General features: G+C 39.3%; 1 protein-coding gene across 1 annotated transcript in view; it reads left to right on the top strand.

Moving 5' to 3' along the window:
• AP3S1 (adaptor related protein complex 3 subunit sigma 1) overlaps nucleotides 1–3,971 on the top strand; it is a 73,434-nt gene extending 69,463 nt beyond the window's left edge. Inside the window, exon 6 of the mRNA XM_024743403.1 lies at nucleotides 3,254–3,971. Coding sequence (XP_024599171.1) covers nucleotides 3,254–3,382 — 129 coding nt within the window. The 3' untranslated portion in view covers nucleotides 3,383–3,971. The remainder of the gene's footprint in view (nucleotides 1–3,253) is intronic.
• The last annotated feature ends 19,266 nt before the right edge of the window (nucleotides 3,972–23,237 follow it).

The raw sequence follows: 23,237 nt of genomic DNA, 5'->3' as shown, positions 1-23,237 counted from the left end.
CCTCTTTTACATTTTATTCTTTAATAAAAATGTTTCAGACTTCACGTTCATGGAAGTCTGAAACTGAAATGTGTTTTATAGCAGTTCTGGTGTTAACTACCTGAGTGACATGACGTCTTTTTTTTTTAAGCCCTGAGTTTTTGTATATAAACATGGACAGCTCATTTAAGCATCTGAATAGCGATCAACAGTCCTTCTCATATTTTTCTTTACATTTTATATTCTAAAGAATCTGATTTCTTAAAATGTTAGTTTAATTAAAACTTAATTGAAGTACACATTACAATTTTTAAATTTACTATCATTTAAATTTGTGACATAACTACACAAAAGTATTGAACATGCTTGAGAAATAATTTGATTCTCTTGATTCATTTGCGTGTTCTGAGTAGTTACCATCCTTTGCATGTCTATGGCTTGCTGCTTATGTTTAGAGAAATTGTAGTTTGTTGACTTAGAAACTTCTTTTGGTTTTACATAATATGAATTTGGCACATGTATGCTGTTGAAATCAATTGCTATATTGACTTTATGTATTCTCATTAGCAGCTAACAGTCAACACCATCTGTGGTCACAAAGAAACGACTTAATCTAATGACATTTAACAGGATGAAGTTTTATTCTTTAGTTTAGCTGCTCATGGTACAGGGTATTATGGAAAAGAAGGCTTCTTGACAATGACATTTAATACTAAAAAAAGTATTTTTACTACTTATAAATGTTAACCATAGCATCCAGTAAAACAAACAGATGGACACACACATACACACCCTACCTTTTCTCTCTTTTTCTCAATAATAAAATCCTCTAATAATTCATGCCTTTTAAAATGTTTATAGTTAAATACCTTGTCATTACTTTTCTATAGCCTACTCATAATTAGCACCCTGTATAGAAATTCCAAAGTAGCAATAGTGGCAAATTGATTTTTTAATTAGAAAAATTATAAAATCCTTCTACTGGAAAAATGATACTTAGTTCCAGGTTATCTGTAAGTTTGTAAAATAATTTTTGTTCCCTTGGCAAACAACATACTTCCTAGCAAAAGGAAGCTCTTTGAATTAGAGTCTTCTCTGATCCTAAACCATTCTAAATTTTGGGAGTTAAACACTGAACTTGAAAAGATCAAGTTAAAGATCCTTTTGAATATGATTCATGCTACCCTAAATAATATTCATCTATATCTCCAACATCTTTTGGGGAGCAGTTGGAGAGAGGTGGGGTATAACAAAAACTGCATTGCTTCAGGTAGGTATAAATGTAGAGGTCAGTCAAATTTTTAGTTATACATCAAAAACAACTACACTCCATTAAATTATAAAAATTGAATTCTCCAACCCTATTCAGTCTTTAATTGGGTATGGAGTTTTTCATCCATATCACCCTTATCATTGCCTGTGTGGACTATATATTATTAAATACTATTTTACTGATTTTTCTATTATTTCCAATTCTAACTTGATAATCTATGGCTTTTATTTCATTGCTTAACAATGTTTGTATCCTTTATTCAGCATATAGTTTACACTGGCCTATTTTGTATCAGTCAAGATTTTTCTCAGGTAACAGCTTTATTATTATTATTTTTTAATTAACAAAAGAGGTAGGATTACATGAGAGAAAAAAACTAAATTACAAAAAGGGACATTAAAACTAATCTTTCTGATTCCATGGACACTGTCTCATATATGTAATCTAAGCAAAGTAGAAGATTTGTTTTTGTTACTTAATTGCTTTTGTGCAAGATAATGTATGACACTGAATTCACATGTGTTTGTTGGCTTTATTACATAACCTGAATAAAAGTTGCTGAAATCTAATTGGTATATAAATTAAATCATAAAAATATGAAGACTGTTGATGTAGCTATTTGAGAAAAGTGATATATATGCATTTTTCTTTCTTTCTTTATTTTTTTTTATTTATTTATTTTTTGCGGTACGCGTGCCTCTCAACTGTTGTGGCCTCTCCCGTTGCGGGGCACAGGCTCCCAACGCACAGGCTCAGCGGCCATGGCTCACGGGCCCAGCCGCTCCGCGGCATGTGGGATCTTCCCGGACTGGGGCACGAACCCGTGTCCCCTGCATCGGCAGGCGGACTCTCAACCACTGCGCCACCAGGGAGGCCCCATTTTTCTTTATTTTTAAGCATATTTTCCCTCAAAATTATTTCAAAAATTATAAATTTTCCAACTAAGATGAAAGCCAAATATTGTACACTAATGGTATTGGAAATTTTAGAATTCATTTATTTATATATATCCTACCTTTTGCATTTATGCTCTTCTTTCTCTAAATTTGTATATTGTAAACTGAACATATGTTGAATCTACTTTATGTGACAAAATTTTTTTAATCATTATATTTTTACCAATTCATTGAAGGGTTGGATTGATCCTGTTCTTGCAGTTTCATTTTTAGGCAGAGCCGTTCTCTTTGGATTGAGGCTTCACTTTATTATGTTTTTTTAATCTTTATTGAATTTGTTACAATATTGCTTCTGTTTTATGTTTTGGTTTTTTGGCTGCGAGGCATGTGGGATCTTAGCTCCCCGACCAGGGATCAAACCCGCACCCCCTGCATTAGAAGGCAAAGTTTTAACCACTGGACCACCAGGGAAGTCCTGACGGCTTCACTTTAAAAGCCTGATTTTTTTTTTTAAATGTCCTAGAACTTTCCTAGAAAAGTTCAGAAGAGCCTCTACAATTTTAAAAAATAATTTTTAAAAACTTCATTGTTTTGAAATGTTTTAAGGGTTTAGCCCTAAGAAACTAAACGAACATGATTTATTACTTTCAGTTTTTATTTCACAGCATATATTAATAATAAATGACAGTTGAAAAGCAAAAACCCAAAATCTATCACAGTTGTTGCAAGAGATGTCTAATAAGGAAACTAATGTAAAATATGCTTTATGCTTATATCATAAGTCAGTTAAATCAAAATATAGGTGAAGATCTAGCTTTGTCATTTGAATATTGTGTGTGATGTTTCCGTAGCACAGGTTAATTTGTATTTAAATCTTTACATTGTTATCATTGCATGTATTCACTGTATTTTTTAAGGTGTCAACTGTTTTCTCTTTATAGATTAGTATTTCAAAGTAACCATTCCATACCAATTCAAACTACCATCTGGTCTCTAAGCTTGTTTTATGAAACTCTTTTATCATTGTCCTCCAGTTTTAGTGTTTTTTGATGGGCTACACCTGAGCTGTACATTTTCTTTTTCTTTTATTTGCTTCTGTATACAGGCTGGCTTAGCAGGAGCTCCAGCCCGTGCTGTATCAGCTGTAAAGAATATGAATCTTCCTGAGATCCCAAGAAATATTAACATTGGTGACATCAGTATAAAAGTGCCAAACCTGCCCTCTTTTAAATAAAAAATTTTAAAGGCCACTCCCAGGTAAAATCCGGGGGAAATGTCATCTAAGTTTACCATGCAGTTGTTTACCAAAAATAGAGGAGGAGAGGCTTAACTTTTGCTCTTGGATTTAAGTCAAGGTACTGTATAGAAGTTATGTAAAATCAGTATGGAAGTTCATTGTTGCTTTTCTTGCTCAGTGATTTTGAAGAATTTGAGTAGTTACAGTGTGATTTTTTCCTTTATTTTCTAAACTGCATTCCTATGGCCACCTAAGGCATGCCTCTATGTATTGGCTACTACAGTATTTTGAAAAGTGTTTGGGACATTTCTTTAAATTATGTATAACCCAAAATGTTGGTGTTTTGTATGGATCACAAATACAGCATTCCTTAATTCTTTCTGTTATTTGTCAGAATTGTTATTTAAAGAACGAAGTATGTATTGCATGAAAACATTATGACCTTTTTCTCTTAGTTTAAATAAACTCCAAGGTAACTGGACTTCTAAAGCACCATTCTGTTTGCCTGGTATCTACTTTAGCAATAATTTTTTTTATGACCCTCTGATTCAACGAAGTAAATAAAAATATATTTTATCACTGTTAAGCAGCTGTTAATGTTGATTTATTTAATTTATACTTACATTTTTAATATTCAGAACCTCATTATTCTAAAACTCAATTATTTCACAAGTCAAGAGTAGTGTATCTCATAGTATATTGTGTAGGATGAGATCTGGAGGGGGAGATGACAAATCTTTTTATAAAATCCATATTGAGAAATTGCAAAATCTGTTTTACACACATAGGTTTAAGTCTTGCATCTGATCCCTTCTTGCTGAGATGATGAAAAATAATTTCATAGCAAATACTTAGTTGCTTTTGAACACAAAACCCTTTGGGGCCCCACTTGTTTCATCCCAAAGTCAAAACTTTCTTAAGTCCTAATACTCTCATATTCTGGTTTCTCATAATTTACCCACATTTTCTTATTTAATCTTATCTTGGGATCCATGAGTGGGATTCTTCTTCCAGTTGGACTAAGGTTTTCCTTCTAGTTCTAGTCCTCCCTCCCCAAATATTATTTTTTGAAACATTTCCTTAGATGTGTGGCATGTATGAATTTTACTCCAAGCTCTGCGGTGTAAGAAAAGTCATTATTTGTTCTAAATAAAATTAATCTGACGCTAAGCCCCATCCTGCTGAGGCAACAGGAAACTCAGTCTGTGATTATTGGGATTTCCATCAGTTCAGAGATGTATAAAAGTCCTAGAGGAAGGTTATACAAAGCAGAAGGGAGGTCCCTGGTCTTCAGTCATTTGAATGTGCCAGGTGAACAAGTCCCTGTCCTCATGGACATATATGCAGTACCACACTTTTCTCTTTTCCCTTTTTTTGGGGGGTGGGGGTGGATTATGGAAAGATTTAAGTTTTGATTTGGTTAGAATGTACCAAAATTAGGGAAACTTCTGGGCCGGATCATACTTTAACCTCAAGAAATAGTCAAAAGGGTTTCATCTTTTACTATATTCTAGTATGAAAAAGAAAACCCAGTCATGTGCAGGTGACAGAAGTAGGCAAGTCATAGAAAACTAAATCTCAGTAACCACTAAATATGTAGAGATGCTTAATCTCACTAGTAGTAGCCAGGGAATGCAAGTTTAAAGGACAATTAGATTTTATTTTCACCTGTCATATTAGCAAAAATTAGAAGGGGTGACAGTATCCAGTGTTGGAGAGGATGTGAGGAATAAGAACTGTCATACATTGTTCGTGGGAATGTAATTTACTGTAACTTAAAAAAAAAAAAGAATGTGCCAAGTTCTGTGAAAATTTTTAAAAATCAAAAATACACATATCATACATACCCCGTGACTCACTTTGGGAACTCTCTATTCTCTTAGCATTACTGGATATCTTTATATACAAAGGTAATTATTTCATCAACTTTTAAAAATAAAACAATAATAAACTGGAGATATCTTAAATGCCCACCAGTAAGGAAATGTTGAATAAATTATTGTAACTACCACACTAGTTGTAATAGCAAAAGACTGGAATGACCCAAATGTCCATTAGAAGGAGATTGGTTGAAAAGCTGGATTACATCCACATTATGGAGTCCTATGAAGCTATCAAAATGAAAAATATCTCTCTATATTGCTGAAAATTGATCCCTAGTATAAAATGTTAAGTGAAAAACAATCAAGATGGAAAAAAGTATATTGATGGTATGTGTATTAGGGTTCTCCAGAACCAGTAGTAGTAGTAGTAGTGTGTGTGTGTGTGTGTGTGTGTGTGTGTGTGTGTGTAATGAGATTGACATTTAACTCAGTAGACTGAGTAAAGCAGATTGCCCTTCTTAATGTGGGTGGGCCTCATCCAATCAGTTGAAGGCCTGCATAGAATAAAAGGGCTGACCCTCATCCAAGTGAGAAAGAATTCCTCCTGCCTGACTGCCTTCAAACTGGGATGTTGGCTTATTCCTGCCTTCTGTCTTGAACTGAAACATGGGTTCATCCTGTGTATCAAACCTGCCAGCCTTCAGACTGGAACTATACCATCAGCTCTCCTGGTTTTCCAGCCTTCAGATCTGGACTGGAACTCCATCTTAGGCTCTCTGGGTCTCCAGCTTGTCAACTCACCCTGCAGACCTTGAGACTTATAAGCTTCCATAATCACAGGGGCGCATTCCTTATAATAAGTCTTTTAAAATAAAATCATCAAGTTGGTGATTTTGTTTAAATAAGAGATTTATTATAAAACTCAAAGTCTGAAGGCAGGAAAGTGCCAACGTCCTAGCTTGAAGGCAGTCAGTCAGGAGGAATTTCTCATACTTGGACAGAGGTCAGCCTTTTAATACTATTCATGCCTTCAACTGATTGTGTGAGGCCCATCCACATTATGGAGGGCAATCTGCTTTACTCAGTTTACTGATTTAAATGTTACTCTCAACCAAAAACACCCTCACAGAAACACCCAGAATGTTTGACCAAATGTCTGGGCACTCGCGTGCCCCAGTCAAGTTGACACACAAAATTAACCATCACAGTATTCTACCAGTTATCTAAGAAAAAGGGAGAGTGAGTGGTGTGTGTGTACTTCTAAATGAAAGGATAAACCATATATATATATATATATATATACACACATACATACATACACATATATACAACATATATATATAGTGAGAAGGAGGAAACGGCAGAAGTGTGGGGATAGAAGATAGACTTCTTGGAATGTACCTTGTTTTGAAACCTTGTAAATATTTTAAGTAATTAGTGATCAAACTTAAATTTTAAAAAAGTAACCCCTAAAAATTAAAAGCAAAGCAGATAAATTGAACTATGTGATGAGTTGGTGGCATAATCACCCAAAGGGGAACTGCTTCACATGACTTTAAAACTCTTGACTATACACCACTCAAGACTAAAAGACCTTCCCTGCCCACCCCCCAAATTAAATTGTTTTCTGTAGTCCTGGTATTGGTGATATTTTAAAATTCCGAGGCTGTGCATGTGGACTCTGGGGTAAAGCAGAGGAGAAGGTGCCTCGGTGCCTGTAGTGGATGCTCTGGCATGCATCCTTTAGGACTGAAGCACTCATTTCCTCAGCTGCTGGCAGTGTTGGTGGCTAAGAGCGCTCAGCTGAGTTGCTGAGAATTGCCACCAGCTGAAGGGAGCTACTTCACCTGAAGTCACGACTCCTCAACAAAGACGTCCTACATCCAAGTTATAAAAGCCCAACCCACTTGGCTAAGGCAGGACAACTCGGAAAGGCCATCCCAGCTCCAGTGCTACCCATGGGATCAGCTAAAGCCTTTGTCATGACTGCATTGCAGTTTAACTCTTCCCTCTGCCTCATCCTACTTCCTTTAGATTTCAGGCTTTGATCCCAATGGCATATCACAGTGATTAGCTTGCATCCAAATCACTGTCTCAGTCTGGTTTTCAGGGAAGCCCATCTAAAACAGTTAGAGCCAAGAATGGTCTGAGGAAGCAGATTCCAAAATGAGATTTTGGAGCTGGACCACCCACTGGCAGGCTGGCAACAGAAGACCATGTTACTGGTGGCAGGTGGAGCATGGTTCACCACTAGCATGCCATAGCAGTGTAATTGTTGAAACTTTCACTGATGGTGAACTGGGAATGCCTTGGTAGGGACAGTGTCCAGGCATTTGAGAAATATAAGAGAACTAGTAATTATGAAGAGTATGGAATTGGATGGCTGTTCTTACAGGCATTCATTCCATTAGAGAAATGCTGAGGGTGATTAATTACCAATTAAAGGCTATGTATGAAGACCAGAAGGGCTTCTTAACAACATATAAAAAGACTTTCATCTCTTGCAGCTGGAGGACAGAAAAAGCTGAGGATCAGGCCCAGGCCTTAACTGTAAGATTGGCAAAGTTCAAGAGAAGATTGGATTCCAGCCTCATCATGTCTGCTAAGCCAAGGTCAGGGCAAAAGTCTTGGATACGGACCTATAGAAGTAGCCCACTTCTTCCCGTTAAGCTACCACTCAGTCCCTTCCTCCTCCTTGCTTGGAGAGGATGCAGAAGCTTCTGCCTTGCAGGTTAACATGCACCCTCCTCAGGATTTGCCTCCCCTGCTCTGATCACCAAGCCAGTCGGGTCAAGACACAACATAATTGGGCCAGGGAAGTGCTAGGGCTGCCAAAGTTGTTGCAGAACCTTGCCAAAATAAACCTGGAAGAGCCAAGAGAATATATTTGGGCCTGGATCCTGAGGGTTCTGGCTTAAGGGGAGAGGAACATAAAGCTGGATGAGGGAGTGTTTTATATGTAAGCTCTCCAATGAGAGAACATTTAACACTGGCGGGGACCTGAGGAGACGGTGCTGACACACTGCTAGGGTAGTTCTTGGAAGCTTGGAGAAAGGCTGAGCCACTACACTTGGCCCAGCCAAGTGAAGTATAACAGAACCTCCAGGCAGACAAGGGGAAGAAGAGATTACAAACCTTAGAGAAGCGTGTGGGCTAAAGTGAATATACTGTGTAAGGCAAGACAGCCTGGAAGTTCCTCCATTTACCAAAGCAGTAAGGAATATGTCACTGTTTATAGGGACACTGGCATCATTTAGGAACTCGGTAGTGACTATCTTCTGAAGGCCAGGACTTAAGGTGCCCTGATAACAGTGGGGATGATGAGATCGTGAAATAATAGATGCCAGGTTGTGGCACTTAACCAGGAGGTGCATAGTGGGTTAATTATCTTAATGAACTGCAGGGTCAGAGTGGCAACCAAAGATCCTGATCCACAGAGAGCTGTAGAGGTGGTTAATGGAACGAAGCTTCAGTAGGTACAAGGTAGATGGTCAGCCAGTAAGGGTGTTGCCCCATCTAGATAATCTAAAGAAGTAAAAAATGGATGATCAGGAGGTTGAGAGCAGCCACCACAATAAAGTCATTACTTTTGTTCCAGTTTCTGGTCCTGAGCCAGTTCTCAGACCCAGAACTCATTGATTGACAGAAGGACCAAATCTCCAGGAGGAAGGACCCTGCACACCATGGCAAGTGCATAGTATTAATGATTTTTCAACTACTTCCTTAAAGGGACTTATTTACTTGGATAACCATACACTGGGAAATGGAAAATACCCAATGTTTTGAGGATTTGGGGGCACAGTTTCCAAGCTGACACTGTTAACTAGGGACCAAATATCATCATTTGGTCCCTGCCCCCATTACAGTGGGAGCATATGGGGGCTAGGTAATAAATTTAGTCCTGGCCCAGATATAGTGAGTCTGCCAGGTCTACAAATCCACCTATTGGTCATTTTTCCCATACCCGAATATAACTGGCATGGACAGTTACCTGTGACATAAGAGCTATTATAGAAAGAAAGACTTAAGTGGAAGCTTTGCAATTGCCCCCATACTCACAGCCAAGATAGGAAATAAATAATGATATTGCGTCTTGGGGAGGAGAGAGATTAGTATGACACTTAAAGACCTAAAAGATTTTAAAATGGTGGCCTCCATCACATACCCATTTATTGACCAGTTCCCTACAGGTGGATCCTGGAGGATGACAGTGGACTACTGCAAACTGGACCAAGTTGTAGCTCTAATTGTAGGTGTTGTACCAGATGTGGTATCTTTGTTAGAGAAGATTAACAAGGTCTCAGATAGATGGTATATGGCCGTTGATCTGGTAAATGCCTTCTTCTCCATCCCTGTTAGGTGGGAGGACCAGAAAGTTCACATTATGGATACACAGCAGTGTACTATGAATATTAACTCGCCCTCAGAACATAACATAGTCAGAAAGGATCTGGGTCATCTGGATATACTATGACATTGGTCCACATTTTGATAACATTGTGTTACTTGAACTGGATGAACAAGGAGTTGCAAGCACATCAAAGCCTTTGGTAAGATACATGCCCTCCATGGGTGGATGATAAGCCCTGTGAAGATTCAGGGCCCTACCACATCAGTGAAGTTTTTAGGGATCCGATGATCTAGGATATGCCAACCTATCCCTTTCAAAGTAAAAAACAAAGTATTGTATTTCACAGCTCCCCCACTCAGAAGCAAACACAGAGGTTGGTGGGAGTCTTCAGGTTCTGGAGGCAGCCTATTTTATACTGGGAACACTATTCTAACCAATTCATACAAACAGCTTCTAGATTTGAGTGAGACCCAGAGCAGGAAAGGGATCTGCAGCAGGTCCAGCCTGCAATGTAAGTGTCCCTTCCCCTTGAGCCATACTCCCTGACAGACCCAATGATATCAGAGCTGTTAGTTATGGCAAAAGATGCCATGTGCTGCTTATGGCATGCCGTTGAACAATGACAACATAAACCCCATTGCAGTCAGACAATGCCACCTGTAGTGGAAAACTACACGTAATTTGAAAAACAGTTCCTCGGGTACTCCTGGGCCCTGGTTGAGACAAGCATCTGATCATAGAAGTGATCATACATCCAGAACTGAGCTGGGTTCTGTCAGAGTCACAAAATCATAAGGTTTGGCAGAACTAGCAACAATCTGTAGTAAGATGCAAGTGATAACATGGGAAAGAATGGAGCCAGAGGGCATAAGTAAGCTGCACAACTCCTGATTCCAATTTCATTCTCCACTGTTGACCACTGCCTCTCCTTCAGCTCCAGGGAAAGGTAGTAGTGTGGAGAAATCCAGTGGGCAGAACTTTGGGTTATATACGTGGGCATCCACTCTATGTGAAGATAAAAGTGGCCCAAGGACTCACAGGGAATACCTAATGACTTGGTTGGTTAGCCAAAGTCTTGGAAGGAGAAAGATTGGAAGATCAAGGACAAGGTTTGGGGAAGAGGCATGTGGATAGACCTACATAGGAATAAGCATGAAAATATGAAGATTTTTGAGTCATGTGTTACCTATAGAAATCATCGGAAGAGACACTGTACTGCCGAATAGAATGACTCAGCACAGTGTGATTGTGCTTCTGTTATTGGCCTCAGTGTTGATACAATGGGAGCCGGAATGGAGTATCCAGGGATTGAGGGCTACACGTGGGCCCAGCAGCATGAACTCCTACTCATCAAGGCTGATTTAGCTACTGCTTGTGTCAAATGTCCTAACTACCAGTAACAGAGACCAATGCTGAGACCCTGATACAGCACCTTCCCTTGAGGAGACCAAGCAGCCACTTGGTGGCAAGTATTTAATTTTGGGCCCCTTCGATTTTAGAAAGAGGAGTGAATTAATCCTGATCGAATTGACACATATTCTGGATATGAGCTTTTGTTTCTTGGCTGCATGACCTCAACCAACATCGCTATGGAAGGATTTACAAAGGGTTTGATCAACCTACATGGGAGCCCACATAGCATCACAAAGGACCAAGGAATCTACCTTCCAGTAAAGGAAGTGCTGCAATGAATGCAGAACCATGAGATGAACTGACCTTGTTATATGCTGCCCAACTGAAGCTGCTGGACTGATAGGGAGAGTAATGGTCTTTTAAAAAGGCGTACCTGAGGCACTAGGTGCCTAAATTGACAACCGTTATATGGTGCTCTGTTCCCAACAAGTAGACCACAGGGGTCCAGGCACCAAGGGGTAGAAGTAGGAGTGGCTCGACTTACACCACTCCCAGTGACCCACCAGGGGAATTTGTGTCACAAACTCTAGGATCTATGGTACAGAGGTCTTGGATCCCAGAAATGCTTCCTCCAGGGGTGCAACAAGAGTTATATTCACCTTTAATCTACAGCAGCCCTCCATTCATTTCAAGATGCTCATATCAAAAGATCTTGTTGGCAAGGAAAAGAGTCCTTATCCTCCATTCCTCTATAGCTTATTGAAGTCTGACCAAAATAAGTGTCTTTCAGAGCACCAAAAATAATTGCTGTCATGACTCGTGTAGTGAAAATCACAGCTATTTGGGAGATAGGTTTCATTAGGACTCTGTTGCTGGTGTTGCAGCTGCTGACTTAGCACAGCTCACTCAGTGTGACTCCAAAACCAGATGTTAAAATATATATATATATTGTGTGTGGAGAGGGAGAGAGAGATCAAACTGAAGAGTAACCAGTTATTGCAGGTGAAGAAGAGGTGTGGTTACTACCCATGTAAGATCACAGAAATTGGAGAACATAATTTCTGTCAGAATTACCTTCTGTAATAGATCGATACCTAAGAATTGATAGGGAATGACGTCAGCATCATAGCAACGTAAGATGTTGCTGTTTTCTCTGCCTGCTTTTTAGCAATTAATTAGACATCTCTCCATGAACAAAAGTGCCTCGTGGGGAGCTGTGGGACCTACTACCCTACACCAAGGAACCTGGGAGGACTTTCACCTACCTGTGCTTCCAAAAAAAGACAAACAGACATGGTAAGGGCTGCAGACCCAAGGGAGTCAGCGAGCCTGCCCCACACCCTGCTCACTCCAGTAGGGGAAAAACTTGGAGAGTACTGGCCTATTCAGATACCCAGGAGCAAGAGGATTTTGTACAAGTCCAGCCTGCCTGAGGGGAGATACCAGTACACCATTAAGACGGGAAGGATAAGAGTTTGTACACAGTGGAGAGGAAGGGACTCTCCCAGAGCCCCCTTCCCCATGCAGGGCAATGCCTACATAGGGCTAAGCTGTCAAGTATTGGTGACCTCTCCTGTGGAGGAGGTGGAAAGCTGTGAGTGAGTGCCCAGCTAGCCCAGTTTTGTGGGTTACAGCGGGAGAAACCCATTTCTCTCCAGCAGCACCCAGAGTACTGAGGTGGGACCTCCATGACTGGGGAGAGGAGGATAAAGGGAAGGAAGCAGGTAAGAATATCAAAAGGCATTAAGGAGGTTCCTGCTGACTACTTCAGGACTTCAGCAGGAAGTCACCCTCAAGCTTTCAGGATTATCCCACTGGAAAATCCTACCACTGGGTCCATGGGCACCCCCCTCACCTGGAGTGCTAAACCCACACTCCTACCCGTGCCCCTCCTCCCCCCGCCATTCTGTGGATGGATCCTGATGGGTGCTCCAGAGTACAGAGATGAGAGAGCAGGTCCAGTAATCAGAGTGCTCTTAGAAAAATGGACCAGGAAGAAACTACAAACTAGAGCTGTAGCACCACCTTCTGGAAGACATAAGAGGTTTCCAGCGGTGAGCCTGGTGAGTTATAAGAGTAAGAAAAGATGTAAAATCTTAAGAACTCTGCCACCTCAAGAGGGAACAGGAGAGTTGAGCAGGTCTACCCTCAAAAGTTGAGGAAACCCCAGATACAGCAGCACCAGTGATTACTGCCCCATCTGAAGGCAACCAATAAAGATTTAAGGAGTTGTCTTCTACTTCAGATGGAAAAACAGCAACACAAAAATATAAGGAACCTGAAAAACCAAGAAAATATTTCACTCCTAAAATGAATAATTCTCCAACAGCTGAGCTCGCAGCTACAGCAAACTGTGATCTAGCTGATAAAGAATTCAGAATAGCTGTTTGAAGAAATTCAGTGAACTACAAGAAAACACAGAAAGATAGTTCAGTGATATTAGGGGGAAAATACATGAACAAACATAATGAAATCTTGACCAAAGAGATAGAAATCATAAAAAACAACCAAACAGAAATTCTGGAGCAGGAGATTGAATGAAAAGATTACAATAAAGAGCATGTGTAGCAGACTAGGTGGAAAATAGAATTAGTGACTTAGAAGGTAGGAATTTAGAAACAACATGGAAGTGAACAAAGAAAAATAATTTAAAAAAAGAGCAAAGAAAGCCTGAATGATCTATGGAACTCAATCAAAGGGCAAATATTAGAATAGTAAGTGTTTCAGAAGGAGAAGAGTTAGAGAAGGGGACAGTTTATTTAAAGAAGCAATAGCTGGAAAATTCCCAAATGTGGGGAATGACTTGGACATCCATGTTCATAAAGCTAGTAGATCACCAATTTACAAATGTAGGCATAAACAGAAGGAAAAAAGAAACAATGGAAATACAAAACAACCAGAAAGCAATCAATAGGATGGCAATAGTAAGTCTTTACATATCTTTAATTACTCTAAGTGTAAATGAATTGAATTCACCAAGCAAAAGACACAGAGTGGCTGAATGGATAAAAACACAAGACCCAACTTTATGCTGCCTACAGGAGACTCACTTCAGTTTTCAGGACACACATAGGCTCAAAGTAAAGGGATGGAAGAAGATACAGGGAGAAACCCCAAAGAAGTAGAGTAGCCATAGTTATATAAGACAAAGCAGACTTTAAGCCAAAAACTGTAACAAGAGACAGGGTCATTATATAATGATAAAGGTGTCAATACATCAAGAAGATATAGCAGTCATAAATATACACACTAAACATTGGAGCACCTAGATATATTAGCCAAATACTAAAAGGTCTGAAGGGAGAAAGAGACAACAAATGCAATAATAGAGGTCAATACCCCGCTTTCAGCAGTGGCTAGATCATCTAGACAGAAAATCAATAAGGAAATGTTGGAATTGAACCATATTTTAGACCAAATGGACCTAACAGACATATATAGAACATTCCATCCAGCAGCAGAAAATACATTCTGGTAAGTTCACACAGAACATTCTCCAGATAAATCATGTGAAAGGACAAAAACAAGTCTTGGCAAATTTAAGAAGATTGAAATCATACCAACTATTTTTCCAACCACAGTGGTATAAAATTAGAAATCAATAACAAAAGGAAAGCTGGAAAATCTACAAATATGTGGAAACTAAACAACACACTTCTGAACAGCCAATGGGTCAAAGGAGAAATCAAAAGGGAAATAAAAAAATATCTTGAAACAAACAAAAAGGGAAACAAAACATACCAAAACCTATGGGATGCTGTAAAAGCAGTTCTGAGAGGGAAGTTTATAGCAAGAAATGCATACATTAAGAAATTAGAAAGATCTCAAATAAATAACCTAACTTTACATCTCAAACAACTAGAAAAAAAAGCAAATTAATCTTAAAGTTAACAGAAGGAAGGAAATAATAAAACCAGAGTGGAAATAAATGAAATAGACACCAGAAAAAACAATAGGAAAGATCAATGAAACTAAGTGCTGGCTTTTCAAAAAGGTAAAATGTACAAAACTTTAACTACACTGAAGAAACCTTTAGCTAGACCAAGAAAAAAAAAAAGAGAAGACGCAAATAAGTTAAAATCAGAAATGCAAGAGCAGATGTTACAACTGATACTACAGAAATACAAAAGGTCATAAGAGACTACTATGAACAATTATATGTCAACAAATTAGACAGCCTAGATAAATTCCTAGAAACACATGCCTCCCAAGACTGAATCAGGAAGAAATAGAAAATCCGAATGGACCAATTACTAGTAATGAAATTGAGTTAGTAAAAACAAAAACAAAAGAAAACAAACAAAACAAAACAAAACAAAAACCCTCCCAGCAAACAAAACTCCAGTACTGGAGGGCTTCACAGAGGAATTCTATCAAATATTTAAAGAAGTCTTAACACCTATTCTTCTCAAACTCTTCCAAAAAATTGAAGAGGAAGGAACACTTCCAGACTCACTACATGAGGACAGCATTACCCCGATACCAAAGCCAGATAAGGACACTACAAGAAAAGGAAACTATAGATCATTATTCCTGATGAATATAAATACAAAAATTCTCAACAGAATATTAGCAAAGTGAATTCATGGACACACTGAAAGGATTATACATGTGATCAAGTAAGATTCATCCCCCTAGGATGTGAGGATGGTTCAACATATGTAATTCAATAAATGTCTTACACCACATTAATAGAATGAAAGATGAAAATCACATGATCATCTCAATAAATGCAGAGAAAGCACTCGACAAAATACATCTTTTCATGGTAAAAATCCTCAACAGATTGGTTATAGAAAGGACATACTTCAGCATAATCAAGACCATATATGACAAATCCACAGGTAACATTGTAATATTATACTCAATGGAGAAAAATTGAAAGATTTTCTTCTAAGATCAGGAACAAGACAAGTATATCCATTCTCACCTCTCTTGTTTAGTATAGTACTGGAAGTCCTAGCTAGAGCAATTAAGCAAGATAAAGAAAGAAAAGCCATCCAAATCAGAAAGGAAGAAGTAAAATTGACATTATTTGCAGATGATATGATTTTATATATAGAAAATCCCAGAGACTCTATGAAAAAATTGTTGGGACTAATCAACAAATTCAGTTAAATTGCAGGGTGTAAGATTAACATACAGAAATCAGGTGCATTTCTATACACTAAAAATCTAAAGAGCTGAGAAAGAAACGAAAACTATCCCTTTTACATTAGCTTCAAAAACAATAAAATGCCTAGGAATAAATTTAATCAAGGAAGTCAAAGATTTGTAGAATGAAAACTCCAAGACTTTGTTGAAGGAAACTGAAGAAGACACAAACAATTGGAAGTTTGTGGATTGGAAAAATGAAAATTGATAAAAAGTCATCTATGTTCTGACTGTTTATTTTTCACCATTGCTAGAGTATAGTGCACTTTGATTTACTTTTATGTCACTAATTAGCATCTTTTTTTTTTCTTGGCTGTGTTGGATCTTTGTTGCTGCACGCGGGCTTTTTCTCTAGTTGTGGCAAGTGGGGACTACTCTTCGTTGTGGTGCATGGGCTTCTCATCGCAGTGGCTTCTCTTGTTGCGGAGCACGGGCTCTAGGCGCACGGGCTTCAGTAGTTGTGGCTCACGGGCTCTAGAGTGCAGGTTCAGTAGTTGTGGCGCACAGGCTTAGTTGCTCTGCGGCATGTGGGATCTTCCCGGACCAGGGATCGAACCCATGTCCCCTGCATTGGCAGGAAGATTCTCAACCACTGTGCCACCAGGGAAGTCCCAGAATCTTTTCATTTCAACTTGAAGAATCCTTTCAGCATTTCTTATAAGGCAGGTCTAGTGGTGATGAATTCCCTCAGTTTTTGTTTGTCTGGGAAAGTATTTCTCCTTCATATCTGAAGGGTAACCCCTGGATAAAGTATTCTTGGCTGGCAATTTTTACCTTTCAGCTCTTTGAATATGTATTTCACTCTCTCCTGTCCTGTAGCATTTCTGCTGAGAAATATGCTGATAGCCTAGTGGGAGTTCCTTTGTAGGTTACTTTCTTTTTTTCCCCTGGCTGCCTTTAAGATTCTATCTTTATCGTTGATTTTTGACAATTTAGTTATAATGTATCTTGGGAAGTTATTTTTGCATTGAGATAATAGGGTGTTCTATTAGCTTCTTGGACTTGTATGTCCAATTGCTTCCCCAGGGGTTGGACATTCTCAGCTCTTATTTCTCTAAATACACTCTCTGCTCCCTCCTTCCACCCTTCTCCTTCTGGTAGACCAATTATTCTTTTATTTGTTTTTCTCATCATATCTCATAGTTCTCATAGGGTTTCTTTACTTTAAAAAAATCTTAGTTTGTCTTTACTCTTCTGATTCATTTCTACGTTTCTATCCTGTGGGTCGCTAATTCCTCTTTGATCTTTCTGCATCTTTTCCTAAATTCTCTAATGTATTCTTTATCAGGTTCATTGACTTTTTCAGCTCCAGAATTTTTGTCTGGTTCTTTTTTAAAATGTCCGTCTCGTTGGTAAATAACTCCTTCTATTCATTCATTTTACCCTGAGTTCATTTAATTGCCTTTCTGAGTTTTCTTGTAGCTCATTGAATCTCTTCATAACAGCTGTTTTGAATTTTTTATCAATTAGATTGCAGTATTCTGTGCCTTTGGGTTCAGTTGCTAGAGAATTATTGTTCTTTTTGTTATACCGTATTACCATGATTTATCTTAGTGATGAAATGTGCCTCTGCTGTTGCATTTGAAATACCACACACCTTTCTTGTTTACTTTGTTCAGTTTAACAGATGGGCAATTAGAAACTTCTGTTTTCCACACGGTGGCGCCGTTGGTCAAGCTTTTGGCTCCCTTTACCTGAACTAGCTCTGGGGTTGCACTTGGGAGCACCTGGTTAAAACAAACAAACAAACTGGCATGGAAAAAGCTAGCAGCAGAGTAGGGTGTAGCGTGGGCTTAGCCCCTGGGGCTTTCTGGGTGCCCATTGCCCAGTAGGAAGTTCCTCAAGTTGGGGTTGAACCTCCTGCTGAAATCTTGAAGCCGGCAGCAGGGCACTTGTTCCTTTAATGGCCTTTGATATACTTGTCTGCTTCTTTTCCTTTCCTCCCCTCCGCCCCCCTCAGTCACAGAGGTTTTTCCTCAGAAATCCATGCTGCTGGAGAGAAACAGATCCATCCTCCTGTGACCTGTGCAGCCCAGTGGTCAGTCACGCACACCCTTTTGCTCTCCACCTCCTCTGTGAGGGAAGTCACTATTGCTACTGCTGGGAAAGCCCAGAGCATGTCGATTCACCCTGGGGAAGGAGGGCTGACTTCTTGAGATTCTCCTCCTCTGCCTCCAAACTGGTCTCTCTCCTGGTCCAACGGCATGCCTGATTCTCCTGCTAGCCTGTCTGGACTTCCACAAATTCTCTGTCTCCCTTGCATGTCTGCCTTGTTTTGCATTCACTAGTCTCCCCTCCCCTCCCCCACCCCACCCTCTGTGTTCTGGTGTAATGTGAAGAAGCACGTTTGTTTCGTTGTGAATAACTAATTTGTTGCAAATAAAAGGGGAAAGAAAAAAGGGACAACTCATGCCACCATGATGCTGACATCAACCCCCAACCCCAAAGCCATTCACAGATTCAACTCAATCCCTATTAAAGTTCCAATGACATTTTCCACAGAAATAGAAAAAAAAAATCCTAAAAGTTGAGTGGAATCACAAAAGACCAAAGCAATCATAAGAAAGAAGAACAAAAGCAGAGGCATCACACTTGCAGATTTCAAACTGTATTACAAAACTATAGTAATTAACAGTATGGTAGTGACATAAAAATAGACACATAGACCAATGCAACAGAATCAAGAGCCCATAAATAAAGCCCTGCATGTACAGTCAACTAATATTTGACAGGGGAGCCAAGAAAAACCAGTGGGGAAAGGACAGTCTCTTCAACAAATGATGCTGGGAAAACTGGATAAGCACATGCAGAAAAATGAAACTGGACCCTTTCTCCAACCACTCACAAAAATTAAAATGGATTAAAGACTTAAACATAAGACATGATATTATAAAATTCCTAGAAGAAAACACAGGGAATAAGCTCCTCAGTGTTGGTCTTGGCAATGGTTTTTGATACCAAAAGCACAAACAACAAAAGTGATAATTGACAAGTGGGACTACAACAAATTTTAAAGCTTCTGCACAGCAAAAGAAACAATCAGCAAAATGAAAAGGCAACCTACAGGATAAGAGAAAATATTTTCAAACTACATATCAGGTAAGGGGTTAATATCCAAAATATATAAAGAATTTATACAACTAAATAACAACAAAAAAAACACCTGATTAAAAAATGAGTAGAAGAACATTAAGTATACATTTTTCCAAAGAAGACATCCAGATAGCCAACAGGTACATGAAAAGATGCTCAGCATCATTAATCATCAGGGAAATGCAAATCAAAACCACAATGAGGGAGAAAGTGGCCAAGATGGCAGAGTAGAAGGACCCTAAGCTCACCTTCTCTCGTGAGCTCACCAAAATCACAACCATCTGCAGAACAACCATCAATGAAAAAGTCTGAAACCTACCAGAAAAGATCTACAACTAAAGATATAACGAAGGAACCACAGCAAGACCAGTAGGAGGGGCAGACTAACAATATAATCAAATCCCATATAACCCCCCCACCGCAACCCAGTGGGACAGCCACAAACTGGAGAATAATTATATTTCAGAGGATCTCCCACAGGAGTGAGAGTTCTAAGCCCCACATCATGCCACCCCCAGCCCGGGGGTCCGGGGCTCTGGAAGAGGATCCCCCAGAACATTTGGCTTTGAAGGCCAGCAGGGCTTGATTGCAGGAGCTCCACAGGATTGGGGGAAATAGAGACTTCACTCTTAAAACACGTGCACAAAATCTCATTCACACCAGGACCAAAGGCAAAAGCAGTAATTTCATAGGAATCTGGGCCAGATCTACCTGGTGGTCTTGGCGGGTCTCCTGGGGAGGCAGGGGGGCGGCTGTGGCCCACCCTGTGGGCACAGGCACTGCTGGTGGATATATCAATAGTGGTTATCTGCATGAACTCCCCTCGAGGCTGACATCTTACTTGGATCGTTAGCACCAAGATCTGGCCCCATCCAACAGCCTGTAGGCTCCAGTGCTGGGACACCTCAGGCCAAACAATTAACAGCCTATAGACCGAAACTGCAAAGGCAGGCCAGACATTACCCTGGGACCAGCTGGCCCCTGACCCTTGGGTGACAAGAGGAGAGTGCACTGCTGGGATGCATAGGACATCTCCTACAGAGGAACACTTCTCCAAGGTAGAGAAACATAACCTGCCATGTACATAAAAATACAAATAGAAATTTAGACAAAATGAGGCAATGGAGGAGTATGTTCCAGACAAACGAACAAGATAAAACCCCAGAAGAAGAACTAAGTGAAATGGACATAAGCAATCTACCTGAGACATATAGATCAGTGGAACAGGATAGAAAACCCAGAAATAAACCCATGCACTTATGGTCAATTAATCTACAACAAAGAAGGTAAGAATATACACTGTAGAAAAGACAGTCTCTTCAATAAGTCGTGCTGGGAAAACTGGATAGCCACATGTAAAAGAATGAAATTAGAACATTCTCTAACACCATATACAAAAACAAACTCAAAATGGATTAAAGACCTAAATGTAAGACCAAATAATAAAACTCCTAGAGGAAAACATAGGCAGAACACTCTTTGACATAAATTGTAGCAATAGTTTTTTGGATCCGTCTCCTAGAGTAATGGAAATAAAAACAAAAATAAAGAAATGGGACCTAATTAAACTTAAAAGCTTCTGCACGCAAAAGAAACCATAAATAAAATGAAAAGACAACCTACAGAATGGGAGAAAATATTTGCAAACAATGCTACTGACAAGGGACTAATTTCCAAAATATACAAACAGCTCATACAGCTTAATATAAAACAAACAACTCAATCAAAAAATGGGCAGAAGACCTAAATAGACATTTCTCCAAAGAAGACATACAGATGGCCAACAGGCACATGAAAAGATGCTCAATATCGCTAATTATTAGAGAAATGCAAATCAAAACTGCAGTGAAATATCACCTTACACCAGCCAGAATGGTTATCATCAAAAAATCTATGAACAATAAATACTGAAGAGGGTGTGGAGACAAGGGAACCCTCCTACACTGTTGATGGGCATGCAAATTAATGCAGCCACTGTGGAGAACAAACAGTATGGAGGTTCCTTAAAAAACGAAAAATAGAGTTATCATATGATCCAGCAATCCCAGTCCTGGGCATATATCCAGAAGAGATGAAAACTCTGATTCAGAAAGATACATACTCCCCAATGTTCATAGCAGCACTGTTTATAATAGCCAAGACATGGAAGCAACCTAAGTGTCCACTGACAGATGAATGGATTAAGAAGATGTGGCATATATATATACACATATGTACACACACACACATACACACACACACACGATGGAATATTACTTGGCCATAGAAATGAATGAAATAATGCCATTTGCAGCAACATGGATGGACCTAGAAATTATTATTCTAAGTGAAGTAAGTCAGACAAAGACAAGAATCATGTGATATATATATATAAATATAACTGAATCACTTTACATCTGAAACTAACACAACATTGTAAATTAACTATACTTCAATTAAAAAAAGAGGTTAAAGAAAACCACAATGAGTTATCAACTCACATCTGTTAGAATGGCTGTCATCAAGAAGACAAGAGGTTAAGTGTTGGTGAGAGTGTGGAAAAAAAATAATACACATACACACACACAATTATTCAGCCACAAGAAAGAAGGAAACCCTGCCATTTGCAGCCACATGGATCTTGAGGTATTACGCTAAGTGTGATGGGTCAGACAGAGAAAGACAAATACTAGGTATATCACCTGAATATGGAATCTAAAAAAAGCTGAATTCATAAAAACAGAGAAAATGGTGGTTACCGGTGCACGGTCTCAAGGCGTGCGGGTTTCAGTAGTTGTGGTTCATGGCAACTAAGCCCATGCGCCACAACTACTGAGCCTGTGCTCTAGAGCCCGCGTGACACAACTACTGAAGCCTGTGCGCCTAGAGCCCATGCTCCGCCACAAGAGAAGCCACCGCGAGGAGAAGCCTGCGTGCCGCAACATAGAGTAGCCCCCACTCACAGCAACTAGAGGAAGCCCGTGCGCAGCAACAAAGACCCAACACAGCCAAAAAACACACAGATGCATACACACACAAAAAAAACATGTTTTTGCTCCGGCGGAGGAAATACCTACAAGTACAGAAGAAGCCTGGCTGGCTAGTAAAGAATATTTTTCACTTTCAAGGGTCTGTTCTGCTTGGAACACTGCCTTCTGGAACTTTCTCTTTTGGACACCTTCCTTAACTATTCAAGCTCCTGAATTTTGGTTTGCTAAGACCTCCTGGCTACTATTTCAACCTCCCCTGGGGTTGGGTAAAGTCTGCATATTGCAACACAGAAATTAAGATCAGAGTATTTTCCACAGTAAAGCTATCTTAGTTTCAGAAGGCAGGAATTCTAATTATTATGTATAAATCCCTCTTTGTAATGTATCGTCCACTTCCTGGAGTTTATTTTTGTAAGTGCTTTCATGTTTCTATGGAACAAGAAGAGACAATAATACTCCAGCCACGGAACCATTTGTTCTAGAATTAACAATACATGTGGTATTTTTTTCCCTAAAGACCACCCCAAATATGAAGGCTAAAATAGATTATTTTCACAATCCACCGTTTACACTAAACACAACCACTCCCTTCTCTATGTGTGTCACCACTGACCTCTATCCCAATGAGCTGGCCCTGTGAATGTGGCCTGGGCCTCCCTTAGAAAGTTAACTACTATTGGCTTTAATTAGATGTCCTTTCCTAAATATATGGTGTATTTTATACCAGTTCCTTGTAGAAACAACAGAAGGTAGTTATTGACCGTTCGTTCTACCCTTAAGCTGCTTTCTGGTGCCCCACCATGGAACTTATAGAATTAGGGACACTTAAATCACGTCTAGAGTGAAAAACTTCTTAAACAGCTTTATAATGTGGAAGTCATTATCTTTTCAACTTTCAGTAGACCAATGCTAATTGTGTCCCATTCAGATGATTTTCAAATGTACTTTAACTCTGACTGTAGTAAAATCTAATAAAGCATAAAGATGACCAGATGAGCTACTTTGTAGTTTGGAAAGTTTGAAACAATTTGCAGGTGTGGCTGTTTAATTCACTGAGAGCAGCAGCCTAGAACAAGCCGCTGTGTGCCAAGAAGGTCTGGTGCACATTT

This window comes from Neophocaena asiaeorientalis, unplaced genomic scaffold, assembly GCF_003031525.2.
Source record: "Neophocaena asiaeorientalis asiaeorientalis breed wild unplaced genomic scaffold, Neophocaena_asiaeorientalis_V1.1 scaffold26, whole genome shotgun sequence".
NCBI lineage: Eukaryota > Metazoa > Chordata > Mammalia > Artiodactyla > Phocoenidae > Neophocaena > Neophocaena asiaeorientalis.
This window is presented reverse-complemented; position numbering and strand designations above follow the sequence as displayed.